Raw genomic sequence first — 25,000 nt, 5'->3', positions numbered from 1 at the left:
AACATTTCATTTCATAAAATAAGTATAAATAATAGATTTCGAATCTAGTAAATCAAGAACATTATGATAAAATTTCAAATTAGATTTGTTTAGGTAGATAACAACAAAAGAAAGAAATAAAGTAGGCAATACCATGATAAATTCGAGCTCAAGGTATGACATTACCTTTAGTAAGAAACATTTTACTTCAACGGGGATTTGACATTTTACTTCAACGGGGATTTGGACAAACGTGGATTAGTCAGGCCCCAAAATAGGTACGCGACACCAGGAGGAAAACTCAAAAAAAAAAAAAATGGTTATTTAAAATAAAACCAGGGGCACTTATACCACAAGATTCCTATAAATTGCAGGCACCAACTTTTTTACGCCCAAAAAACAGTCCCAAAGAGGTCCTCACAAACCACAAGAAAACTTAGGCAAAAACCAAGAAAACATTCTGTCTCATTCAACAACTCAAACAAAAATGGCTTCCAAATTGCTTCTGCTTTTCACTTTCTTCCTCTTCTGCCTACTTGCTCATGTAAAATTTTGAACCATTAATCACCTTATAACTCCCATATAATTTTGTTCTTAGACTAATTTTTTTTTATTTGTGCAATTTTAGTCTAATTAATGTTCTTTGCTTGCAGGCCTCTTCTGATATTGAAATTGAAGATCACCAAACTCAGGTATTCCTTTACTCTTTTTCCATCATTTAACCAAAATTTGATACTTAACTAAAGGGCATAAATTTTTTGTCCTAAAAATATGGAAACACGTCCTAGATAAACTATGGTTTGTGGTTAAAGTGTAACGCACAGAAGTCTCCAATTAATAAAGTGAAGTGTTTTGGAATTTCCCATGTTGGTTGAGAGCGTAGGTTTTTGTATCTTTATATATGATGATCTTGGATAACATTACCTAATGAGCTATTTTTGAGGTTAAGTTAGAAAGTTCAAGATTTATTTTCTTAACATAGCATTGGAGCAAGACCTATCTTTCTTCTTAATTTTTTAATATAGGTCTCTCATGTTTATATTGTCCACATTCAGTTGTTCATTTTTGGGTGTACAAGATGTTAGAATGTCCCAAAACAATTGCGGAATATAGTTATTGTCTCACAGTATGATTTTGGACGACCCTCACTACATATGAACTACCTTTCAGAATTGAGTTAGACCAAGGTTTATTTTAAGATTTTGAAACTGTTAACTTCATGACTTAGTTTTAAAGGTTGAGTTTGACCTTAAGTGACTAAACTTTCAGTATGAATAATTTCTCTCTTGATTACCTTTTAGCTGATTTCGTATGTGCAAATATTTGTTAGGTGGTGAAAGGAGCTAACAGGAGGCTCATGGCCTATGTGGGTAAGCATCTTTTTCTCAATCTATTTACATTGACAAGGAAAAGAATAAGAGGAGAAGTTAAGAGTTTTAATTATGGGTGTTAAATTGACGGATAGAATTGAGAGTCAAAATGGTTTAAATTAACAAATGAGCGGGTTAGGATTATAGGCTGAAATGGGTTGCGTCAAAATGAGTCAAACAATAGGTCATTGCCTAACTCTATCAACTCTTACCAATGTTTAATATCTTTGTTTGTTTTCCTATAATTTGTTAAATTACCTAATTAATATTTTCATTATTATGACTTTATATATCAAACAGATAAAAAAATTAAAAAATATTTTGACAAGGCTCTCATCGTCCAATTTGATTACATAACATCTTAACTTTTCGATGACCTGAACTGGACGGGTCAAAATTAATTGAGTAGATAAATGGATGAATCGTTACCTTGCACAAAATTTGACGGAATGAGTATCTCGTATTTTTATGGGCTAATTTTGTCGGCCTAAGTTTTAATGATTGTTTTATTAATGTTTTGGGAATAACAGATTGTGGAGGACTGTGCAAAGTGAGATGCAGCAAGCACTCAAGGCCAAACCTATGCAACAGAGCTTGTGGGACTTGCTGTATGAGGTGCAAATGTGTTCCACCAGGCACTTATGGTAACAGACACCTTTGTGGCAAGTGCTACACAGACATGACTACTCATGGAAACAAGACCAAGTGCCCTTAATTTATTAAGGCTATTATATAGTACAAACCTAGGACTTGATAATCATAGTACTATATCCTGTCTTCAATTTTCCTAAGTTTAGAATATGTGTTTTGAGATTCTGATGTAAAATGTGATGGTGGTCATCTCATACAGAGATGACTTGTTTAGGTTTAAAATTTTAAGGTTAGATGTTTCAATCATCATGACTAGTCTATGCTTGTTGAATTACAGCTTATAATTCATAAACCAAGTTTAAAGTAATGTTCTTAAATTTATACCATCAATTCTGGAGAAGTGAAGTTTATAGTGGCTATTTGTTATTGAGAGTTTAAAAGATTATTAATTGTCAAAAGAATGCATGTGGAGTAGTTACCTTTTTATTAAGTTACACACTTACATTATATTTTAAAAATGATAGAAGGTTAGTTATTAGTTTATCAAATTATCAGTTAATGTTCTTAATAGAAATTTACGTGTAATTACTTTACAAGTGGTATGATGGTGTAAATATTTTTTATGTCGTCAGTACCTAGAATATGGACTTATATATCTTGTTGTGATTACCCATGCGAACAATATAGATACTTTGATGTTATTTATATACAAAGCTTAAACTCATCTTCTTGAGATTTTCAATGCAAACAAATTAACTCCATCTAGGCCAAAATATTGCCTAGTAATGAATTTTATTTTTTTGGAAGACTAAATATGAAAGTAAAACACTTAAATTGAAATAGCATGAGTATTTAATAAAATAGCAGGACCTCATGAAATTAAAAGGCTATCTATTTTATCTGGATGACCTCCAAGTCCATCTTTTTGCGCGGATTTCCCTTCTTCTGGGGTGGTCTTTAATTTTTGTCCCTCAAATTAGTGGTCTTTAATTTTTGGCCTTTGCCTAATACTCCGAGATTTTGGGTTTCAACCCCAGCTCAGTAAAAAAAAAAAAAAAAAAAATTCACAAGGAAGAGGTTTGGATTCGGAAGGCAGCTGCCGCCTTCGAAACTCTGTCTTAAGGCAGAATTTTGCCTTCAAAATACTGCCTTAAGGCAGAGCTTTGCCCAAAACTGTAAAACTCTGCCTTGAATTTTTTTTTTTTTTTGAGATCGAAACCAAATAAATCTAACAAGAAGCAAAAATTAAAAACTACCAATTTAATGGACCAAAATTACAGACCAACCCAAAATAAGGATATTCCTGCGAGTTGCCCCACCAAGTCTACCTAGTGTTATGAATGGTGGGCCGAGCTATCAGTCTGAAGCAGGCCCAAGAACCAATAGTCGAAGTCCATCATAAATCTTGCTTGCCAATACTAGAGGCAGCTACTGAAATGCATCACCAAACAATGCAAAAAATTGAGCGGATTGCCCTTCATATGGACTGGTCTTTAATTTTTATCCCTACTTCTCATTTATGAAAATTTATGAGCCAAAATATCCTTATTTGGTGGTCTACGAAAACAATGATACTGGGTTCGAACCCAGCAAAGTAAAAAAAAAAAATTGCAAGGCAAGGTTTTCAGAGAAACCATGCCTGTTTGGGGAAAAGTTTCTAAAACAACAATTTTTATCAGCTGTAGCAAAGAAAGAAACTTGATAGAAGTCAAATAGGAAAGAATAAAAATACCTAGCAACTCTTTTCTATGAACATAAGGCTTTAATTTATAGAGATAGAGGAAGCACCGTAAAGATCAATCTGCGAGGTTTTGGGCCTATTCTGCGTACTTATCTTCTACAGAACTATTCCGGACAAGGCATAATTTCTATGAAAACCTTGCCTTGTGAATTTTTTTTTTTTTTTAAACTCTGCTGGAGTTCAAACCCAGAATGTCAGATATATTTTCGGCCACTTTTTATTAGTTAAAGTGCCAAAGGAAAAAAAAATTAAAGACTAGCGATTTAATGGACAAAAATTAAAGACCCACCCCGAATTAGCACATATGTCCGAATGATCCCAAACATGTCCATTGTTAGTACTTCCCAAGGCGTAGACTATATGTACCCGATCATTATGAATATGTTACATCTCTCAGAATTCTCAATGAAATCTAACACTTACTAGCTTTAGTTTGTGCTTTATATCAAAATATTTTTAATAAGAAATACTCCACTCATTCCGGTGCATGTGGCAGTATTTTTTTTTTAAGTCCATTTAAAAAGGAATGATAGCTTTCTGAATTTAGAAACTTAACATAAAGTTTCTATTATACTTTAAAATGAGAAGTTTTTACAGTCACACAACAACAATAATATACCCAGTGTAATTCCACAAGTGGATTTTATAGTCACACAACTGTTATGGAACACATTTGTGACAAGTGTGTAAAAGGATTGGCTCAAGAAACGTTTAGCTAACCTAATCATCAAATTGCGACAAGCAATGCTTGGTAGAAAAACATTAAAAGGACAGTGGAATTCGATAACAGTTTGAAAGCGGAAAGAGAATTCTTGATGTTGATTGCCGCCTGAATTGGGTATATATAGCCAGCTATTGATCAGTTATGTAGCAGAACTAGGTAGGGCAAGATGTTAGAGTGCAGGACCTTTACATATAAAACAACAATACACGTTGATTTTGTTTATCCACACAGGTTGTATTTGAGAGTGTTATTATAATATCCTAAAATTACAGGAAACTAGTGCAGACTGGTGGAGTGTTTGAACGTTATCTCATGATCCGAATTCTATTTCTTGCAAAGCTGAAGCAACAAACTGTTTGAATAAAAGGATCATGCAAACAATTTTGTTTTAAGATTAAGACATAGTTATTGTTGGATTTTGTCGATAGAGGGGGTAAAAATTGTTAAATATAATGAACGTTAAAAAAACCAGGTCGTAGATTGCTCAAATTCACAACACAATGAGACCGAACTTTGCGAGGGGTTTAAAAATGTAGGATATACATGTAATTCGAAAATTTTGAGTATTTTAATCAGAAAATTTGTAAATCCATTAAACATCTTATCAATCATCAACATAGTATGGAACTATTGGATGCGAGAAAAGTAAGTGTCAAAGTCAAAAGGTGAATGTAAGATGAGAAAATTTCAAAGTCATATAATCTAAATTTCATTGCTATCAATTAGCTAATAAGCCATGAAGATAATACTCCAATATAATAGACTACATATGATTAACACGCTACCAAGAATTTCATGTCAGTACAAGAAAAAATATATCTTGCAACAAAATTATTTTTGTTGTCATATATTAATTATTGTTACAAAATGTACTTTTGGCAACAATTTTTTTGTTTTTGTTGTATAAACTTTTCCCAATGGCTGTTATTGCAACAACGTACAACAACTTTTTTTTTTTGTTGCCAAAAGTACTTTTTGCAACAATAATCAATACTATGGCAACAAAATTAAATTCTTTGGCAACAAAAAAGTTTTTTGCCAATAATAAAACTAAGTTGTTGCATGTTTAACCTTAAAACGGAGAACAATTGAATTTATGTGCGGTGCTAAAGATATGTGGTTTAATTCAATTCGAGATTAGATTACACGATAAATGAATAAGTAAATAAAATATGCAGATCTGACCAAAGATGAATGATGACTGGCCTCGGATACTGGGAACCGAGGTCGATTCCCTATGACTGGGCACTTGAACAATGAATAATAAAGATAACCTTAGAAAAGATGAATGAACTCAGATGATTCTATTGCTTTTCTTAGTATATGAATTCTCTCTTTCTCTATGGAGCAGAACCCTTTAAATGAATGGGGGCCTCCTCTTGATATAATAGAGGAGTCCTAACCCTAGTACAATTCTAAGTAAGGTAAGGAATCTGTTGACAGCTATTGCCGGGATTGGTGCCAAAATATCTGGCTGAGGGCGGATATTCCGCTCTTCTCTTCGTGGTGGTTAACCGCCTCTTCTACCTGCTTTAACGCCTCGTTCCAGATCGAGCTTGATGCCTTATCCCAGATAAGCCGGTCATATCCTGGCCGAGCGCCTTAACATCGAGAAAAGGAGTATGTCCATGTCCTCGGTTTTACCCGTATACAGATAGAGGTGTCAAAATGGTGCACAACGGGTCCGATACCTAAAGGGCCAAAGAATTAAATTTAGACGGATGGCCTTTTAATTGAAGGGCCGAAAAAATGGTAGCCCAACCCAGCCCTAAGCGGGCCGCGGGCTAGGACGGGCCACCCTTTAAATTTTTTTCGTCTTCTGAAATAACATTTTTTAAGTGATTTTTGGTACAATTTGAGCATGAAACTTTTGCAATATGAAATAGAATCTTCTACCAACCATTCTTGCACAAAACCAAATCATAGAAGAAGAAAAATTCAAGAGAACAAATATAAATTATTATTTTTAATCACTAGTTCAGATCACGTTCAAAAGTAATTAAACATATCTAAGACTAAAAAGTATTACTCTAGTTTCTAATTACTACTTAGTAATAAGTACATTCTTTTTTCTCATTACTTTTTATCTTTTTGTTTAATTTCCTTATATTTTTTAAAAAATTAATTAATTTATTATTCTGTTCTGGCCTTAAGGCTGGCCTCAGCCCAACCCCTGAGGCCGGCGGGCCAAGAGAGGCTGGGCTTTTGAGCCTCACTTCTATATGGGCCAAAGAAATCTTAGCCCAACCCTACTTAAATAAAGGGTTGGGTTGGGCCGGCCTCGCGAGCCAAACCCATATTGACAGCTCTATTAATACATGTAGTCCCCCTATTTCCCGAGGTGAAATTTTGACTGCGTGAAAGGGACCCAAATAAAGCTGACCAGCTACATACATCTACCTAGGACAAGACCTTCTAGTCAACACTTCACTCTGCCAGATGCTAGGTCATTATTACTTAGCCGCCAAATATTTTTTGGGAGACCTTCTTGTGTCAGAATCCTTGATACGCTACAGGACCCCTTGATTTCTCTTCTATATAAAGCCCATGTATTTTTCTTTTCTCATGCATCTGCGCTCTTCAAACCTAAACCTTGCTTCTCCCCAAAAACCTTGCTGAAATATCCATATTGAGCCCACAGCCCTTATCGGACTTTGAACCTTCTTCCATCAGGGCGTGATCATCCATTATTAGGTTATACCTATCACGGTTATGGCTTACGTTCCATTATTAACCCAAGGTGAAGATCAATCTTCGTTTTATCGCATTAACGGAAGCGGCCTATTCGATAAGGAGCTAGAATCTCTCGCTGCTGATATCCTTCCGTCGGGATTTAAATATGTGAACGACTGCAAAATCTCTTACCATTATGATTCGGTGGAGAATTTCGAATCTTGTATCGATGATGGCGCCATTACCATAGTCAGGGAAGACTGTAACTTAGGCGCAGATGTTGACGTTCGCCCTGTTAGGAATAGGGTAAAAATAAATCACCATGTTGTTGGCTATTCGTTGTCATACACTTATCCTTTCGCCATTAGGTTCACTCTCCCTGTTCCTCGAGTGATCGAGGACTTTTGTCGTCGATATCAGCTATGTATCAGCCAGATCGCCCCGCAGATTTGGAGACTTGTGTGCTGCATCGAGAAGTTGGCTAATATAGCCGGGATTGCTTTCACCCTTGACCATTTACTTCATATATACATACCTCGGGTGATCCCGAAGGATTGTTCATCATCTTCCTGGGAAACCGAGGCTTTGATTGACCCCCAAGGATGATTATGACTGGGGTGGCTTCATTGGTTTGTGATGATACGTACAGCTCAACTTCATCGTCCATCGTCTACCGATTTTCCTGAGGTGTGGAACCCTTCACTAAATCCGATTGAACCTGAGCTCGATACAGTTATTTTTGAATGGGTGGTTACTCTTCTCTGAGCTTCTCGTAGCATAGGTCGTTCCTGGAGGAGAATGGCACCCGAAGGCTGGAAAGGCAAAAGCCATGGTAATTTCTTAATCCGATCACTCAACCCTCATTTCTCTGTATTGTATCTCAACCCAATGTATTTGATTTTCAGGACTTCCGACGAGAAAAGCTTCTAAAGGAAAGACCATAGCCGATGATGTCTTTCAGGGAAGAAAAACATCTGCGCCGCCGAGGGTACCTGGACGCAGAGAGACTGGAAGCTTCCCAGTTAGACATTCGGGGGTTGGCTCTCGTGTCCGAACCCATCATATCATGGAGAACTGTCGGGAAATGCCTTTTGGCGAAACCCAGCCGACAATAGTACTTGATGAAGAAGATTTGCCGGATCCGAGTATCCCCGGTTCATCCATCTCCGGTGAAGATTATGGGGATACCTAGACGGTGTCACGTACCGTCGTAGCATTCCACAGGATAGGCCGTAGTTCTCAACCTTCGGCTTACTACGCTGATTAAGGGTGTTGCTATTTTTCTTTCTTTTCTTTTTCAGCTTATGGCCGTAGAGTTGGGTTTTTTCGCTTTTCTGATGGACCGATGTATCCGAGAAAGTCGGGATTTTGCGAAGTGGAACAATTTTAATAGAAATTTGCGAATCGATTTTTATCGGAATTTATTGAGTACTCTATTTGCGTTGTTTGAACCTGCGCTCTTGTGTATGTCTTTGCAATATTTGATCAATTGTCATTTTGTTCTATAGTTCACTAAAATTTGAAATGCTTCGCTACTGGCCGCCATGTTTGCATGTTTTATTCTTTGCACTCGACCGTAACTGGTTCGAAACCGCATCCTTTGTGGTCGATATGGCAGCTTTAACTGATCATAGTAGTATCGATGCGAAGGCCCGACCTAGGTCTCATCGAGAGACCAGTTTGCTTATGTATGCCGTGATGATCTAGAGGGGCAATCCGGTTCCTTCTCATGTATGCTTCCCATGGGTAGATAAGATCAAGGTCACATCTGTCACATCGTTCTGACATTGGCATGTGTCGAGACCTGGTTGGTTGCGAAGATGGTTACGGAATGTGAACCGTCTCGGCCCCACTCTATAAAAGCAAACTTTCCCTTTCACTTTTCCACTTTTTCACTTTTCTGATTTTTACCAAAGAAATTTTTACCTTCGTGTGCTTGGATACGCAAACCTTCATAACTTCATATCTTCACACCTTCTTATCAGTTCTTTACCTAATTTTCAAACCTTCATACAAGCCTTTATACCTTCATATTTCTGTAATGACGAGCAAATATTCAAAAGCTAAAACTGGAGAGACCTCCTCGGTCCCAAAATCGGAGCCTGTATTGACAGATTTCATTCCACAAGATTGCGCGACCATTAGGGATTTCAAGGTTGAGAAACCTTCTCAACAAGGGGATCGAGGTGTCGATATATCGGACTATTTGTGCGCGATACCCCTGAGTAAACTTAAACGAGGTCAAGGAAAATTTGTGGGTGGAAGAAGGTATGGAAGTCGTTATTCCCCAATCGATCAAGTCAGTAACGACCTACGTGGAAGGGTATTTAAGCGTTTATACCTACCCTTTCACAATTAACACACTCGATCCCGTGGTAGTGGAATTTTGCAAATGGTATGATATTTGCCTCTGCCAGATTCATCCGTCATTTTGGAGGATCGTTGTGCTGCTCCGTTACTTCACTACGAACGTGAATATTCCTTTCACGATGAACCATCTACTCCGACTGTACAGTCCCCGTGTTTTTCGAGGGGGTATGTTTAAACTCACCAAACAAGCCAAAAAAGCTCCCTTTTCTGGTCTTGATGAAGATAGAGATCAGAACAAAGGATCTGATTCCTGCTTAAAAGTTGCCATTTCCCGAGAAATGGAACCCAACCCGTAAGTAACTTTACTTTGGTATGGTATGGTCATATGTCTGAACCTACACTGACCCTTTGATTTACTCGTATGTACATAGCACTTATTCGAACCCTCAATGCGGTTCCCAACATTGATGAATGGATCGGGAAAATCTGTTCCCAATTTACCTATGCGACCGGTATTTGGCGACATTTGTCTCGATCTAGGTGGAGAGTCGAAAATCACGGTAGTCCTTCTCCTTACGTCACGTCGATCTTTTCTTACGTGTTACACTATGTTTGATAAGTTTAAACTGTTCTTCTTTCCTTTACAGGTCTTTCAAAGGCCATCAATATCTGGAGACAAGAGGTTGCTAAGACCTCGGTCGATGAACAAAACCTTGAAACTCCCGACCAAGGAGACAAGGCGAGATGAAAAAGACGATCCTCCGAGTCTTCCGAGAGCTCGCTTCGTAGCCGGGGAAAAGATCGAGGCTCACAACCAGAGAGATCTCTTCGGAAGATGTCTCGGCCCAGGCTCTTAAAATCGATGTTGTTGGTCAACTAACGGATCATTCTGATGATGAAGACTAGGCATTAGGCAAGCGTCGGCTTACCGATGAGGGTCTCAATCAAGAGTTGTCTAGCTCTGCAGAGATTACTCCACCCTTGGTGGAAAGCTCAAGTCCGATGCCGGCGGGCTCGAGGGATATACCAATACCGATGAACGTGGGGAACGTCAGGTCGAAGGTCCGAATATCCAAAGATGCTACGATCGAGCCCATCCCCACTCGAGGCTGGGGACGGCTCCCGACCGCAGCCGCTGGATCGAAGGCAGCTTCCTCCTTCCGGGTTCAAAGGTACTTGACATTCCGCCTTTGTATGGTATTGGTTCTGTCCTCCCGATACAAGCTGTGGCTTCGACTGAGACAATTATTTGCATATAGGACTCTCCCCCTCGATTGGTGGATATTTCCACCGTCAATGCTAAAGCCGCAAATTAAAATGACCGAGGTGTCAACAGGGCCAGAAGGGACAACCAGTTATGGGAGTTATGAGACACCCGCACTTGGCATGTCGGGCTTTGAACATTTATCCATCCCCGTGGCCAACCGTTTCGAGGTTAATTCCGGTCCCAGATTGGAGAAAGTTTTTCTTGCCCCCAATACCGACCCGAATCGAAAAAGATTGATCTCTTTTAAGGTGCTGGCGATATGAACATGTTGTCGGGCCGGTGGGGTGGGTGGCCACCATCCCAGACCTGGTGTCCTAAGAGGGCCAAGTAAGAAGATGGCTAAAGTCGGCGAATCCTACCTTTTCAACGAGGCTCGAGGGCGTTGAGCAGCATATCTTCGTTCCTTTGTTTTTCACTTAGCTTTATTTTCTTGCCCCGTTTTAATAATCGTCTCTTTTTTTACGGAGAAGCCGTGTTTCATCATACAAGCTTCCACCGATTTGGGTCGAAGTGGATCGGCTAAAGGGGAGCTCGAAAGGAAAAAGCGGGGAGGTGGATGAGCTCGTGGATCTCTATAAAGTGCGAATTGGAATATATTTCGGCTACTACCCTCTCTCTCTATCCTTCAATCAGATTTGGCATCGGCTCGCAACGAGGCTACCAAGGCCAAGCGGGAATATGACCGGCTGGCAGAGAAGGTAAGGGCTTTCGAAGCTTATAATAAACCTTTAATAATCGATGCTAATGCCCTTCCCTCTCAGGCCTGGGCTTACGTTAGCTAGATTGATCAACTTAGGGCGGAGCTTTATGGGATCAAACCTGAGCTCAATATCCTCTAAGAAACGACAATTGGTGCTGTTGCCAAGCGAGATGCTCTTAAAGAGCAGCTTCGTGTGATGGTGGAGCAAGTAACGGACTTGGGTCGTCACTTGCCTGCGGCCGGCGAGCGGGATGGGGACGGGCGGGACATCCGTCTCTTGGGTGAACATAAAAAAGCTCTTGACTAAATCTCGAGCTATGACGATACGTTAGACCGGATATAAGCCGACATATCGGCTGTGAGAAGGCCGGTGATCTTCGACCAGAGTACGTGCGGTATTTATCTCGAAGAGAGGCCTCGAAGAAATTCAAGCCACCAAAGTGGATTTATCGATCTAATCGAGGCCAAGAGGCTCGGGCGAGCGAAGGTCGTATTCGATCCTGAGGATTCGAATATTGACCTCGAGTCAGCCGAGGAAAAAACCGAAGGCTCGGGTGAAGATTAGGCTCAGGGGCCTTCTTTTTTTTTTTTTTGGTTTTAAGGTCGTTGTGTTTGAGCCTTTGTAAATCCTCTATGTGTATGTATATATAAAAAGAAAAGATTTTCATTTGGCCTATTCATCGCCTTTCGTTGCCCTTTATAAAGTGTTCCTCGGTTTGTTGTTTGTCCGATTCATGCCATTATTTTGGCTTGCCTTATTGTTTTGGCTTTCGAATAAAATTCAAATGGTAATGATTCGTGATCGGGTTTTAGTCCATGTTGACTTTAATCGTTGTTTTATTTATAAATTGCAAGACGGACCGGATCACAATATTTTTTTGTGTTTTTAGCCCGTAATCTTTAACCGCTTAGACCATAGTCTTTTAAGTTTGTGTAAGTTTTTTAGACCATAGTCTTTTAAGTTTATGTAAGTTTCTTAGACCGTAGTCTTTAACCATTTAGACCATAGTCTTTTAAGTTTGCGTAGTTCGCATGCTTAGGAGTCTGGTCCGGCAAAATGCAATATTGGCAATACTAGATTATCTTGATCGAGACGAGATTTTTATTGATAGACCGATCGGAGATGTAACTGCAATCATTATCGTGGCAAGAATAAACTAATTGGACACGATTCAATCGATCGTTTGGTCCTTACATCTGGTCCTATCGTTCAAGCCTTGGCTTTACATAGTTATCAACATCCCATTGCCGTGGCAAGAACAAACTAATTGGACACGATTCAATTGATCGTTTGGTCCTTACATCTAGTCCTATCGTTCAGGCCTTGACTTTACATAGTTATCACTTAGACTATTGTCTAGTAGTCCCCTAGTATTCGAGTTCGAAATGTGAGGGCTCATGTACTATTAGTCTGATATGTGCAATCTCTAGTCCCCGGTCTTTGATCGGTCTGCTCTATTAGCGTAACAATCCGTTCGGCGCTGCCTCATTAAAAACCTTGCCGAAAACCCACTTCGGGACAAAACGATCGAAGGAAAAAGGAGTGCAGCACGTGCTTTCAGTCTTAAGTCTATGACTTTCCAGTTTCCACTGTACTGCTCCCGATTCCCCTTGGGTTGTATCCCTACGTAGTTAGATCGAGAGAGAAAAAAAAAACAAAAAGAAAAGTTATTCGTACCTTTAACAATAATACCTCTTTAGGTGTGCCACGTTCTAGTTATTTTTCAATTGTTTTTCGTCTTCGTTCTCGAGGCGACAGAACCTTTCCGGCTATTCGGTGACTCGATATGGCCCCTTCCCAATTGGGCTAGCTTACTTCGTGGGGGTTCTTGGTGTGGAGTGTGACTTTCCTCGGTACTAAGTCCCCGTACGAAAGTGCACAGAAGTTAGCCCTTCGGTTATAATATCTTTGCATCATTTGTTTTTGTGCGGCTATCCGGATATGAGCAGCTTCCCTTTTTTCGTCCATGAGATTCAGACTAGCAGACGTTGCTTCACGATTTGAGTCCTCAGTGGCATATCGGAATCTTAATCTTAGTTCACCAACTTCGACGGGTATTAGGGCCTCGGCTCTGTAAGGAGAACGGAGTTTCCGGTGCTTGATGCTTCTTTGTCGTGCGGTAGCCCGTAAAACCTCGGGCGAACCTCCTTCCGCCGGTACTGTGAGCCGGCCGATCTTTTCTTTAGATTAACAAGATAATTTTATTGGTAGATTCAGCCTGGTCGTTCGCGCTTGGGTGATATGAGGTGGACAAGATCTTTTTGATCTTGTATTCTTCGAAAAATTTGCTGACCTTGCTGCCTATGAACTGCTTCCCGTTATCACACGCGATTTCTGCGGGTACCCCGAATCGATAGATTATATGATCATAAATGAAATAAATAACTTCTTTCTCCCTGACATTCTCGAGTGCCCCTGCTTCAACCCATTTAGAGAAATAATCAGTCATAAGTGAAATAAATTGCGTCTTACCTGGGGCCCATAGTAAAGGCCCCACTATGTCCATACCCCATTTCATGAATGGCCATGGAGAAAGGACCGGATGAAGTTCTTCCCCGGGTTGGTGTATTGACGGGGCGTGCCTTTGGCATTCGTTGCACTTTCGAGCGAAGGTTTTGGCATCTTCCTCCATCTCGTTCCAATAGTATCCCGCTCTGATCAGCTTGAGGACCAGTGAGTCAGCTCCCGAATGGTTTCCGCAAGTTCCATCGTGAATTTCCCTCATAACATTGTCGGTTTCTCCCAGCCCTAGACATCTCGCCAAGGGGTCGTGGAACGACCGCCCGGTATGGTGGCCATCGACCAAACAAAATCTAGTTGCTTTGGTTCGGAGGGCCCTTGATTCCTTGGCATCGGACGGTAGCTTTCCTGTTTGAAGATAGTCTATGTATTTGTTCCTCCAATCCCAAGTGAGGCTGGTCGAGTTTATCTCGGCATGTTCGATCTCGTCAACTGCACCACAGCTCCAGAATTGAACCCATCCGATTCTACCGATGATCCCAAATTTAACAGGGCATCCGCCTCATTATTTTGATCCCGAGGCACGTGTTCCAACATCCATTGCTTGAACCAGAGAAAGACAACTTGCAGTTTTTCTTGGTTTCTCCGCATTCGGTCATCCTTGACTTCGAATGTTCCATTCACTTGGTTGACCACCAGGAGAGAATCGCATTTAGCCTCTATGATCTCAGCTCCCAAGCCTTTAGCCAGTTCTAAACCTGCAATCATAGCCTCATATTCAGTTTCGTTGTTAGTCAAATCAGCAGATCTAATAGATTGTCTTATTACGTCACCCGAGGGAGGTTTGAGAACGATCCCTAATCCGAACCTTTTTACATTAGAAGCACCATCTGTGTAAAGAGTCCAGACTCCCTCACTAGTCCCCGAGGCAAGAAGCATTTCTTTATCAACCTCGGGGATCAGGAAACAGGCAAAATCGGTTACGAAGTCTCTCGTAACCACAAAGGCTCTCGGAACTCCGAACTCTAACTCTTCGTCTGGTGTGTTCCTATTCCGATCTTTCGAGGACTCCGGGATCGGAATCTGTGATTGCTATTTGGCACTTTCCCTTCGTTCCAATCTGGTATCTTTGTGGTCTTATGAATTCTTTGGCCGCGAACATTTCCTTTGCGGCTTTGTTCACCATGAATGGTTTTGATCCCCTATGGGGTCGGGAATTTCAACGCCTGATGCATAGTTGAGGGGACCTCTTTGATGAGGTGAATCCACGGTCTTCCCAACAATGCATTGTATCCCATGTCTCCCTCTATCACATAAAGTTTGGTCTGCTGCGTAGTTCCTGTCGTGTTGATCGGTAAGGTGATCTCACCCTTCATCGTCTCGCATGCCATGTTGAACCCGTTGAGGACTCGTATTGCTGGTACGACCTGATCTAGTAGTCCCAGCTGCTTGATAACTCTCCATCGGATGATATTAACTGAGCTACCTGGATCAATTAGCACACGTTTGATTCTAAATTTATTGACAAGGACAGTTATTACCAGTGCGTCGTTGTAAGGCTGAATAATGCCTTCCATGTCCTCGTTACTGAACAATATGGGACCGTCGGGATCATCATTCCGAATAAGCATTTCTCTTGTTATGGAAATTTTGGTGCGTTTTACTACCGGCCCTTTGGGAACGTCCGTTCCTCCCATGATCATGTGTATCATTTGCTGAGGCTCTTCCAGTCTATCTTACTTGTTGGAGTCCACGTTCTTGAAGTGAGTTTTTGCTCGTTCACTTAGAAATTCTCGAAGGTGTCCCAAATTAAACAGACGGGCAACCTCCTCTCTCAACTGCCGACAATCTTCGGTTCGATAACTGTGAGTGTGATGGTATTTGCAAATAAGGCTTTTATCCCGCTTCTCTAGATCAGATTGGATTGGCCTTAGGTGTCTCGTTTCTCTGTTACGACTAACGGCCGCTGCTATGGTCGCTACATCGACGCAGAAATTATACTCGGATAACCTTGAAATTTCTCTATTTCCCGAGGTTCTATCGACAAAGATTTCTGTTCATCAGTCCATGATTACTTAGGCCTCGATCGCTCCTTCGATCATTCCTACTATCATTCTTGCTTGATTCGCTGTTGCGCCCATTCCCCCTTCGATCAGGTGGGTAAGGTTGATACCTGTCATATGATGGTCTGGAATCCCGATCTGTCATTCTCTTTGATCGATCATTCCCTTTACCGGAATGCTATGATACTGAAGCGACTCTCAGAATCTTATCATCTTCGACCCTGATCTTTGATTGATACTTGTTATGTATATCAGCCCAGGCGATTGCCGGGTATTCTATCAGATTTTGCTTTAGCTCCATAGATGTGATCGAGCTTCTTGAGTTGAGCCCTTGAGTGAAAGCCTGAACGGCCCAATCGTCAGTGACCGAAGGTAAGTCTATGCGTTCCATTTGAAACCGGGCCACAAACTCGTAGAGGGTTTCGTCATCTCGCTGCTTAACGTTGAACAAATCTGATTTTTGGGTTTCGACCTTGATGGCCCCGGCATGAGCTTTGAAAAAAGCATCCGCGAGCATGGCAAATGAATCAATCGAATGCTCGGGCAAGTTATGATACCAAATCATTGCTCCTTGGACGAGTTTCCGAATTTCTTAAGCGATGCGATTCCACTTTCATCGTCGGCGAGATCGTTGCCTTTAATTGTACACGTATATGCAGTCACATGTTCGTTTGGGTCCGTTGTCCCGTTATATTTCGGGATATCGGGCATGCCAAATCTCTTCGGGATTTTCATCGGCGCCGCACTCGACGAAAATGGCATTTGGATGAATTTTTTCGAATCCGGTCCCTTGACAACGGAGGAGGGCCGGGGAATGCGGTCGACCTCGAGTTGTAGTTCTCCACCTTCTTATCGTTCGCCTCTATCTTCTTTTAGCCGGATTTGACTCGTTTCGTCAATTCTTTGAGCATTCTTACCAGCTCGCCACTCTGCCCAAGATGGTTCTCGTTATTCCGAGTAGCGTGCCTTTCTTCCGTTTCCTCGATCTATTCCGATGGAGCAATATCGGGTGCTTGATTTCGATTATGCAATTGTGCTATGATCTCTTGCTAGGCTTGTAGTTAGGTCATAGCCATGTCCAATTGGTTTTGGAGCTGTTGCAGCATGGCTCAATTATCCCCGCCGGCCGGCACGTTGCCCACCGATGACCCAGCTTGAACAGGATTAACAAAAGGTATATTGTTATTAGGTACGCCCCCATCGTTATGCTCGTGATGGCTTGACTCAACTTGAAAGTTGACATAATGGGAGTCCGACATGTCTGGTAGACCTGAAATCGAACCTTAAAGAACAAATGTAAAATATCGAATGTAACCAGAATTTCGTATTAAACTGCCAATATTATCTCTAGCCCCACGGTGGGCGCCAAACTGTTTAACCTTAAAACGGAGAACAATTGAATTTATGTGCGGTGCTAAAGATATGTGGTTTAATTCAATTCGAGATTTAGATTACACGATAAATGAATAAGCAAATAAAATATGCAGATCTGACCAAAGATGAATGATGACTGGCCTCGGATAATAGGAACCAAGAATGAATCCTTATGACTGGGCGCGTGAACAATGAATAATAAAGATAACCTTAGAAAAGATGAATGAACTCAGATGATTCTATTGCTTTTCTTAGTATATGAATTCTCTCTTTCTCTATGGAGCAGAACCCTTTAAATGAATGGGGGCCTCTTGATATAATAGAGGAGTCCTAACCCTAGTACAATTCTAAGTAAGGAAAGGAATCTGTTGATAGTTGTTGCCGGGATTGGTGCCGAAATACCCGACTGAGGGCGGATATTCCGATCTTCTCTTCATGGTGGTTAACCGCCTCTTCTACCTGCTTTAACGCCTCGTTCCAGATCGAGCTTGATGCCTTATCCCCGATAAGCCGGTCGTATCCTGGCCGAGCATAACCTTAACATCGGAAAACCGAATACGTCCATGTCCTCAGTTTTACCCATATACATTGCCAAATATTAAATTCTTTATTAACATTTCTATACTTTCTTGTAGTGTGTACTTCATCTACCAGGCTAACTTTAGAGCTTAGAATGTCCACAAATTCATTAGAGCTTAGAATGTCCACAAATTCATTAATAGCCTTGTCCGAACTACCTCCTTCACTAGCTGTTGTCTTAGCCAAATTTCTCCATTTGCTAGCATTTCTCCTAATCTCATAACTCCTCTCCCCTTCCATTACCTCTTTTAAACAAAACAATAACTCTTCTCTTCTAACAATTCCAAACTCATCCAACTTAGGCCTCACACCAATTTTCCATATTTCATCTATAAATTTAGCATCCGTCATTTGATCGGACCATTGTGGCATCGCCACCATTGGCACACCAAGGCTCAGACCTTCCAGAGTTGAATTCCATCCACAATGAGTCACGAAACAACCAATGGCTTGATTTGCCAGCATTTCGAGCTGATTGCACCATGACACTACGAGTCCTTTCCCTTTTGTGGATTCTACGAATCCTTTAGGCAATTTGCATTTTTCGGTTTCTCTTACAACCCAAAGAAAGTTCATATTGCTGCCTATCAAAGCATATGCCATTTCTTCCATTTGTTTTGGTGTGAGTGCTACCATGCTTCCGAAGGAAATGTAAATTACTGATTGAATTGGTTTTGTTTTTAGCCATTTGAGGCATTCTTCACTAAGGGGTTTCCATAGACTTGCTCCGTACCCTTTGTCACCTTCAATTCTTCCATCCAAATATGAAGATGGCACCATTGGTCCAATTAACTTTGCTGGCCAAAGATTTGATACTCCTCTTGCTATCTGAAATTATACATGCCAAATTAAAATTACAAAAGAAAAAGATCTATTACTTTGATCATTTGTTTTTTTGTTCAACCATTCGAAATTTGTAGTAATCTATATATAATATAAATCTAGGCATAAACAATCCTATGTGGCACCTCTCTATGTCCTCCATTGGTATTTATCTTTTTTCTCCTTTTTTTTGACATTTTCCCTATTTTCTTATTTATCTTCTTTGTAAAAACACCCATTTAACTCTCTTAATTATGTTAAATGTGCTCAAGTTTTTTTCTTTCAAAGTCAATTTTAATGTTGCAACAATTAATGAAAATAATAATGGACAATTGAAAGCCTTCTTGAATTGTTCGTAGCTAATGAAAAGTTCACAAGAATCTACACTAATAATTGTGGAAAATCGTGCATAATTCTCCATTTATTTGATATTAAGATTTTTAAGAGTCCTTATTAATGAAACAACTGTTTCTTCCATTATGAAGCACCCAACTCAGACTACCGTTTTCTTCCCAAAGGCTCACCAATTTTTATAGTGAGCTAGAATTCTAAAGTTTTTATGTAAAAGAAATTCAAAGGTCAACTGTTAAAGAAATGCTCCCTCCTTGAGAAAGTATAAATAAAGAAAGAAACGGGGAAAGTGAATGAATTTTCTTTGGACTAGAAAGCTCTTATTTTTTAGTAGACTACTTTTTTTTACATGAAATTTCACTTGACGAATATCGGATCTCACACAAGGTAGGTTGATATAATTTAATATACTTCATTTTTTTTTTCTAATTTCAATTTATAGCGTGAAAATATTTGAAGTAGATGTTGCAAAAGTACATTTGATGGATGGCAAAGGGCTTCGAAGATTTCGGACTTCAGTTAATTTGCTTAAGTCAAACGAGATTCCAATAAGGTATTTGACATTTAAACTACACTCCATTTTATTATCCGAGATGGTTCAACTTGAAGTTATAGGTTCGTGCACCTATTTAATTTCTCAGATATCAAATCATATGGAGATTTTATAGTATAAATTTTGCTAATTAAATACACACCATTTAGAGATATGAAAATTGTTTGTAGTAGATGAACTACCTATAATTTAAGACTTAAAAGTTGCTTCGGTTGAATACTAAGACTCAAAGTTGCTTCTCCAAATATGTCTTTTGTTGAAAAAATGGTGATACATCATAGTTGTTCAGCAAAATAATTTTTTGGTGATACAGGACTGTAGTTCTCCTTCGTTAGAGAAAAGTATAAAAATATTTTTGTTATATATTGTGCTCAAAGAACAAAATAAGTAACAAATGAGCACTTATAAAAGAATGATAAAGGTTTTATGCCATTAAAATCCAAAAATGATTCTTTTAATATCTAATAAGAACTAATAGCTATAGTGGAAGAGCAAAAGCTCAATAATTATATTTAGATTCTTGGGTTTTTTAAAATAAGGTAGATACAAAAAATATATTGTCCACAAATAATAGAAATATTTATAATTATTAACGATAAATAATATATCTATATAATAAATAACTATAGTGGAAGAGAAAAAGTTAAGTAGGTATATATACTACAGCGGAAAAGGAAAAGTTAAATAGATGCATTTAGCGTAATTATTATAGTGAAAGATGAATCAAGTAGACTTTGGGCTACTTTTGAAGTTATATATATATATATATATAAAGTTAGGCAAAAGAAGAGTGATGTGATACCTCTCTTTGGCCAAGAATCCTATTTATCTTTTTTTTTCCCTTCAATTTTTGCCTTTTTCCCTATTATTTTTAGTTTTTTTATTGTTCAAGAATAAATGTATCAATTGTTACTCATCCATTTATTCCTATTCTTTATTGTAAAAACTTGAATGTTTCTGAATTTACTACTCCACTTATTCTTATTTTCTATTGTAAATAAACTGAAAAGTCCCAATACTTACTACTCCAACCTTTCATTTCCTCCATGCAGAATTAAAATGGAGTAATCCTTTAAATATCATTTCAAGTAGCATTTGGGGGGGTTCAAGCAAATAGTTTTTGGTACAAACACGCAACTCAAAAAGTTAAACTTGCTTCCTAAAAGTATTACACAAATCGTTGGATTATTTTGTCCCTATAATTGCAGCAATTTTTATATGTGAATCTTACATATTCTTAGATTATTTATCTCTGTGTATGCACACCAATGCTAATTCCATTCAATTTTATGCTCAATTTCATGATTATTTTGTTTATTGTTTACCTAATTTTCATTCACAAATATGTGCTTTCATAAATATGCATATATAATGTCATGCTCTCTTTCTTCTTCTTCGTCCATCTTTTTTTGATTTTGAGTTTGAATCTTACCCTCTAATAATTAGCACAACTGAAAAGTGGAGAGAAAATAACATAACTGCTTTAATTTTTAAAAAATATCTTATGCAATTTTCATTTTTTTCTTTTTATTATTTGGACAATTATCTTGATCTTGTGGATAACGTGAAGTTGTTCTCTTCTTTGTTCTGCGCCTTTGAAGAGTGTTTTTCTCAAATACAAATAGTTATGGGCTTCTGGCAATGTTTATCATACAGAAAATCAACAACATAACACGTTGCAAGGAGAAATTTTTGTTCACTAACATCATATAAGAAATTTTCTGTGCAAAACTTTATGAGTATGTTGATTTTAATTAATGGTTTAATTTGTGTTTTAACAATTCATACAGTACTCTCTTCTAATAACGTGTATCAAAGAGAGTTTGGAGCCACGAAAAATCTAAGGATTTTTTTTTTGCAAATGGCATGACATAGGACTAGCAGTAAAAGATTTACTGTTTTTGATTTCCATCTTTAAATCATTTTTCGCCGTTATGTATGCTAAAAGGTCTGTTTTTCTTCCTCATATATGGTTTACCTTATTTTAAAATATTTTTTAATAATAATTAATATCATTAATAACATTTAATAGGAATAGAAGGTTAAAGGTCTTATGTTAGACCAAAGGTCTGTAATTATGAATAAAAATTATACCTCTAAATGCAATTACTAATAATTTATTATTTTTAATAGTTAATATTATTTATCAACACCTTTTAATTAGAAAGGATATACGAGACTTACATTTCCATGCATTTTTTAAAGTTAATTTCTTTTTCCGAATTGAGAGGATGTCTCGAGAACTCTTCATCGTAGAACTCTTTTTTTTTTTTTCTTTTTTGCATTATAGAACTTAAAAACTGTAGGTTCTGTTTCTATTTAGATTTGATTTTCTATTGTATTTTTTTCATGTCTTTTTCCTTCTATATTGATTTTAATTTTCTTTTATTTTTGATATTATAAGAAGATTTTTTTTTCTTCACATCAACCAAATCTTTTAAGAAAAAATATATTTAACTGCGCGAAGCGCGGACAAGTTGACTAGTAGTTTATATACATATCTAAAATATTTATTAATTTGGCCACCGTTTGTTGTTCAATCATTCAGTATTCGAAATCCAGTTAATCTAAATGATTCAAATTTGCATCGTGTAGGCCTAAATCGCTTATCATTTACTTCTGATGTTCAAATCTAACATCTTTGATTACATTGAAGGATTCCCCGTATTAGACCTCTGTAGTTGTTTGACAAATGTAAAATTAATTAGGTCCAGAAAATATATGAAAATTTGAATGTCTCACAAAAGATCTTATAAAGTGACAAAAGGTACGGGACCAATTATTAATATACAACAAAACGTATGATGCCCCATACCAATTAATGAAGTGATCGCATTATTGAAAAACGTACCTCTCCTTCTAGTTCTTGAAATGAGTTATCAAAAATCCAGTCAGCATTTTCCACATTGGAGAATTGACTCATTTTCATAGCTAAATAAGCAGGGTAACTTTCAGGATCCCTAATAAATCCAGGAACATCAAGAGGGTACAAAGAAGGTAAACCAGGCAATAACAAAGGTTCATTTTCTTCAATCCTCACTGGCAACGAAAATGTTCCTTGGTGAATATGAGCAAACACAGCACAAACCGTGGCGGAATTTGTGAAAAATGCAGCTCCATAAATTCCATGTTGTTTTGCCACATGAAGAGCCCACGGAAAGAACGAATCGTAAACTATGCAACTTATCGGATGTGTTGATTTTTTGTATTTTTTGACGAGTTGTGATAGAGTTCTCGAGCCATTTTCTTCGAACGATTTGAGAAATACATCAGCTTTTTGGGCTTGGGAGAAACCACCCTCATCAAATCCATCAGAAATTGCTTCAACTGAGATGTTTGGTGAATTAATTGACTTTACAGTGTATTTAGTTGTGGCTATGGTTGCTTTGACACCTTTTGAGGCTAAACGTTTTGCAAATTGTAGGAGTGGGTTAATGTGACCTTGGCCTGGATATGGTACAAATATGACATGTGGTTCATTTCTTTTGTATACCATTTTGGTATATATGAGACAGAGAGAGGGGAAGAGAAAAAAAAAAATCAAACACTTCAATGTGAGTGGGGCTGTATGATTTAAAGAAAATGAAATGATATGCAATATATATATATATATAGGCTGCAATGATATTTTGTAGATAAACTATGGATATGTAACTAAGGAATGTCTAAAACAATCAATGGTAATGAAATTTGGTAGAGTGATGAGGTCATTGCTTTCTTGGGTTCATGACGTTATTGGCAAATCATATGCATCGATTGTGGCCTAAATTCGTTCATAGTATTTGCTTTGGTTAAGGTCAATTTCTGGCTACTCACGTTGATACAAGACCAATTCCATCGAGCTTCATGAAAATGGAGTCTTTGAAGATCATGGGAGGTCCACATGGATGGCCTTCAAGATATGGGAGATAGGCTTGGATGGAAGGCTTTTAAAAGTTCAAGTCCCAAGGCTTTCTCTTAAAGTGGCTACAATTGCGAAGTCTTGGGGATTCAAGGCCGAAGATGGCTATTTGCGCAAAGGCTATTTGTGCAAGTGGCTACTTTGCGCAAGGAGGGTTATGATTGCAAGAAGGCCACGTGTACGAAGGTTGATTAGAGGGCCATCTATGCAAGGAGGGACGTGTTTGGCCATTGAAGGCAAATCCTCGAATTGAAGACTACACTGGAAAACTACCCAAATAAGCCCTTACCATTAAGGGCAGCATTGTAATTCTTATTAGTCTTCTTTACTTAGCTTGTATATATATAGCTTGTCTTTCATTTCATTTGGGGACTTTTGATGAATTATGAATATTTTGAGTGTTTTTAGGGTTATCTCTAGAGAGAGAAACTTGTGAGAGGCCTTTGTAGCTCTTGTTGATTCTTGTGTTGTTGAGAGGTTGGTTGTAATTCGATTCCTCGAGGTCAACTTAAGAATTTAGTGTTTTTTTAGATGATAATTTAGAGGTCTTAGTTTTATATAACTTTGGTTGCTAAATTGAATCTTAAGTTGTGTCAAATTATCTATCTTTTTCTTTTCCTTTTGTTTATCTTCTTAATTTCCGTTTCGCGTATCCGTTCTTGTATCAATTGGTATCGTAGTTGGATTAGATTTGTTCTATCAAATCTAGCCTAGGGTTTGTTGTTAAAAAAAAAAAAAAAATCGAAATTCGAAAAAAAAAAAAAAAATTTGTTTCAAATCCTTGTTTGTTGTTGATTCTAGTGTTAGATTTGAGTTCCTTAGAGTTTTTAGGGTTTCAAATCTTCAAATTTCGAGTCATTCCAAGTTGTTTTGAGAATTTCACCATTGTTGAGTTGAAGAACTTGAAGTGGGTCTTGATTTGGGTGAAATTGGAACTTGAAACCTATTGGGCTTTGTTCTACAAGTGAAGGGAGCCTAGATCCGAAAATTGGAGTGAAAACAAGTTGATTTGAAGGTAGTTGAAATTTGGGTGTTCATAGTGTTCTTGAGCAACCTTCAAATCTTCATAGGGAAGAAGATGACTAAAAGTTGCATTTAATCCAAGTATTTTTCCCAAAGTTGTGAAAAGTTGTTTTTCTACCCCAAAAGGGAAATACTAGGTTGTGTGGGTCCAATAAGTCAAGGAAATTCGGTAAAATCCAACCAAGGATCGAGGTACATCGTACAATACGTCATCGTGAAAGGAAATACGTTCATGCTATACGGTCCGTATATCAATACACGGACCGTATAATCCACTGGTTAGCCGTATAACACAACACCAAAAAGTGGGACATTCGTTTTCGTGACGTCTCTAACACGGTCATACAATACGGACCGTATTGTAAAATACGGACCGTATAGTTGTGTCCGTATAAATTGTTAAGCAAAAAGGGAGCTACCGTTTTTGGGAGATATCGTTAAATACGGCCGTATTTCGGTTTTACGGTCCGTCTAGTAGGTCGTAAATTGAAACGTATCCAAGTGATCTTCAAGCCGAG

At 38.4% G+C, this 25,000-nt stretch overlaps 3 protein-coding genes across 3 annotated transcripts; 1 reads left to right on the top strand and 2 right to left on the bottom strand.

The window, feature by feature from the left end:
* The first annotated feature begins 362 nt into the window (after nucleotides 1–362).
* LOC132045612 (gibberellin-regulated protein 3-like) lies at nucleotides 363–2,352 on the top strand. Its single transcript, XM_059436195.1, has 4 exons — nucleotides 363–523; nucleotides 633–671; nucleotides 1,310–1,349; nucleotides 1,880–2,352. Exons 1-4 carry the CDS (start codon nucleotides 467–469, stop codon nucleotides 2,062–2,064), a joined length of 321 nt encoding a protein of 106 aa, XP_059292178.1. The 5' UTR covers nucleotides 363–466; the 3' UTR covers nucleotides 2,065–2,352.
* A 12,666-nt stretch (nucleotides 2,353–15,018) lies between these two features.
* Nucleotides 15,019–15,393, bottom strand: LOC132045613 (uncharacterized). The gene has a single exon (XM_059436196.1). The coding sequence runs from the start codon at nucleotides 15,391–15,393 to the stop codon at nucleotides 15,019–15,021; it is 375 nt and encodes a 124-aa protein (XP_059292179.1).
* Nucleotides 15,394–17,527: 2,134 nt separating this feature from the next.
* Nucleotides 17,528–23,143, bottom strand: LOC132045611 (UDP-glycosyltransferase 74B1-like). The gene is made up of 2 exons (XM_059436194.1): nucleotides 22,410–23,143; nucleotides 17,528–18,660 (listed from the first exon to the last, which is right to left on the bottom strand). The coding sequence occupies exons 1-2, from the start codon at nucleotides 23,052–23,054 to the stop codon at nucleotides 17,791–17,793; spliced, it is 1,515 nt and encodes a 504-aa protein (XP_059292177.1). The 5' UTR covers nucleotides 23,055–23,143; the 3' UTR covers nucleotides 17,528–17,790.
* Between the last annotated feature and the right edge of the window lie 1,857 nt (nucleotides 23,144–25,000).

The sequence above is a fragment of the Lycium ferocissimum genome, unplaced genomic scaffold (genome assembly GCF_029784015.1).
Source record: "Lycium ferocissimum isolate CSIRO_LF1 unplaced genomic scaffold, AGI_CSIRO_Lferr_CH_V1 ctg723___fragment_4___debris, whole genome shotgun sequence".
NCBI classification, from domain to species: domain Eukaryota; kingdom Viridiplantae; phylum Streptophyta; class Magnoliopsida; order Solanales; family Solanaceae; genus Lycium; species Lycium ferocissimum.
Note: the sequence above shows the minus strand (reverse complement) of the source record. Positions and strands in the feature narration are given on the sequence as shown.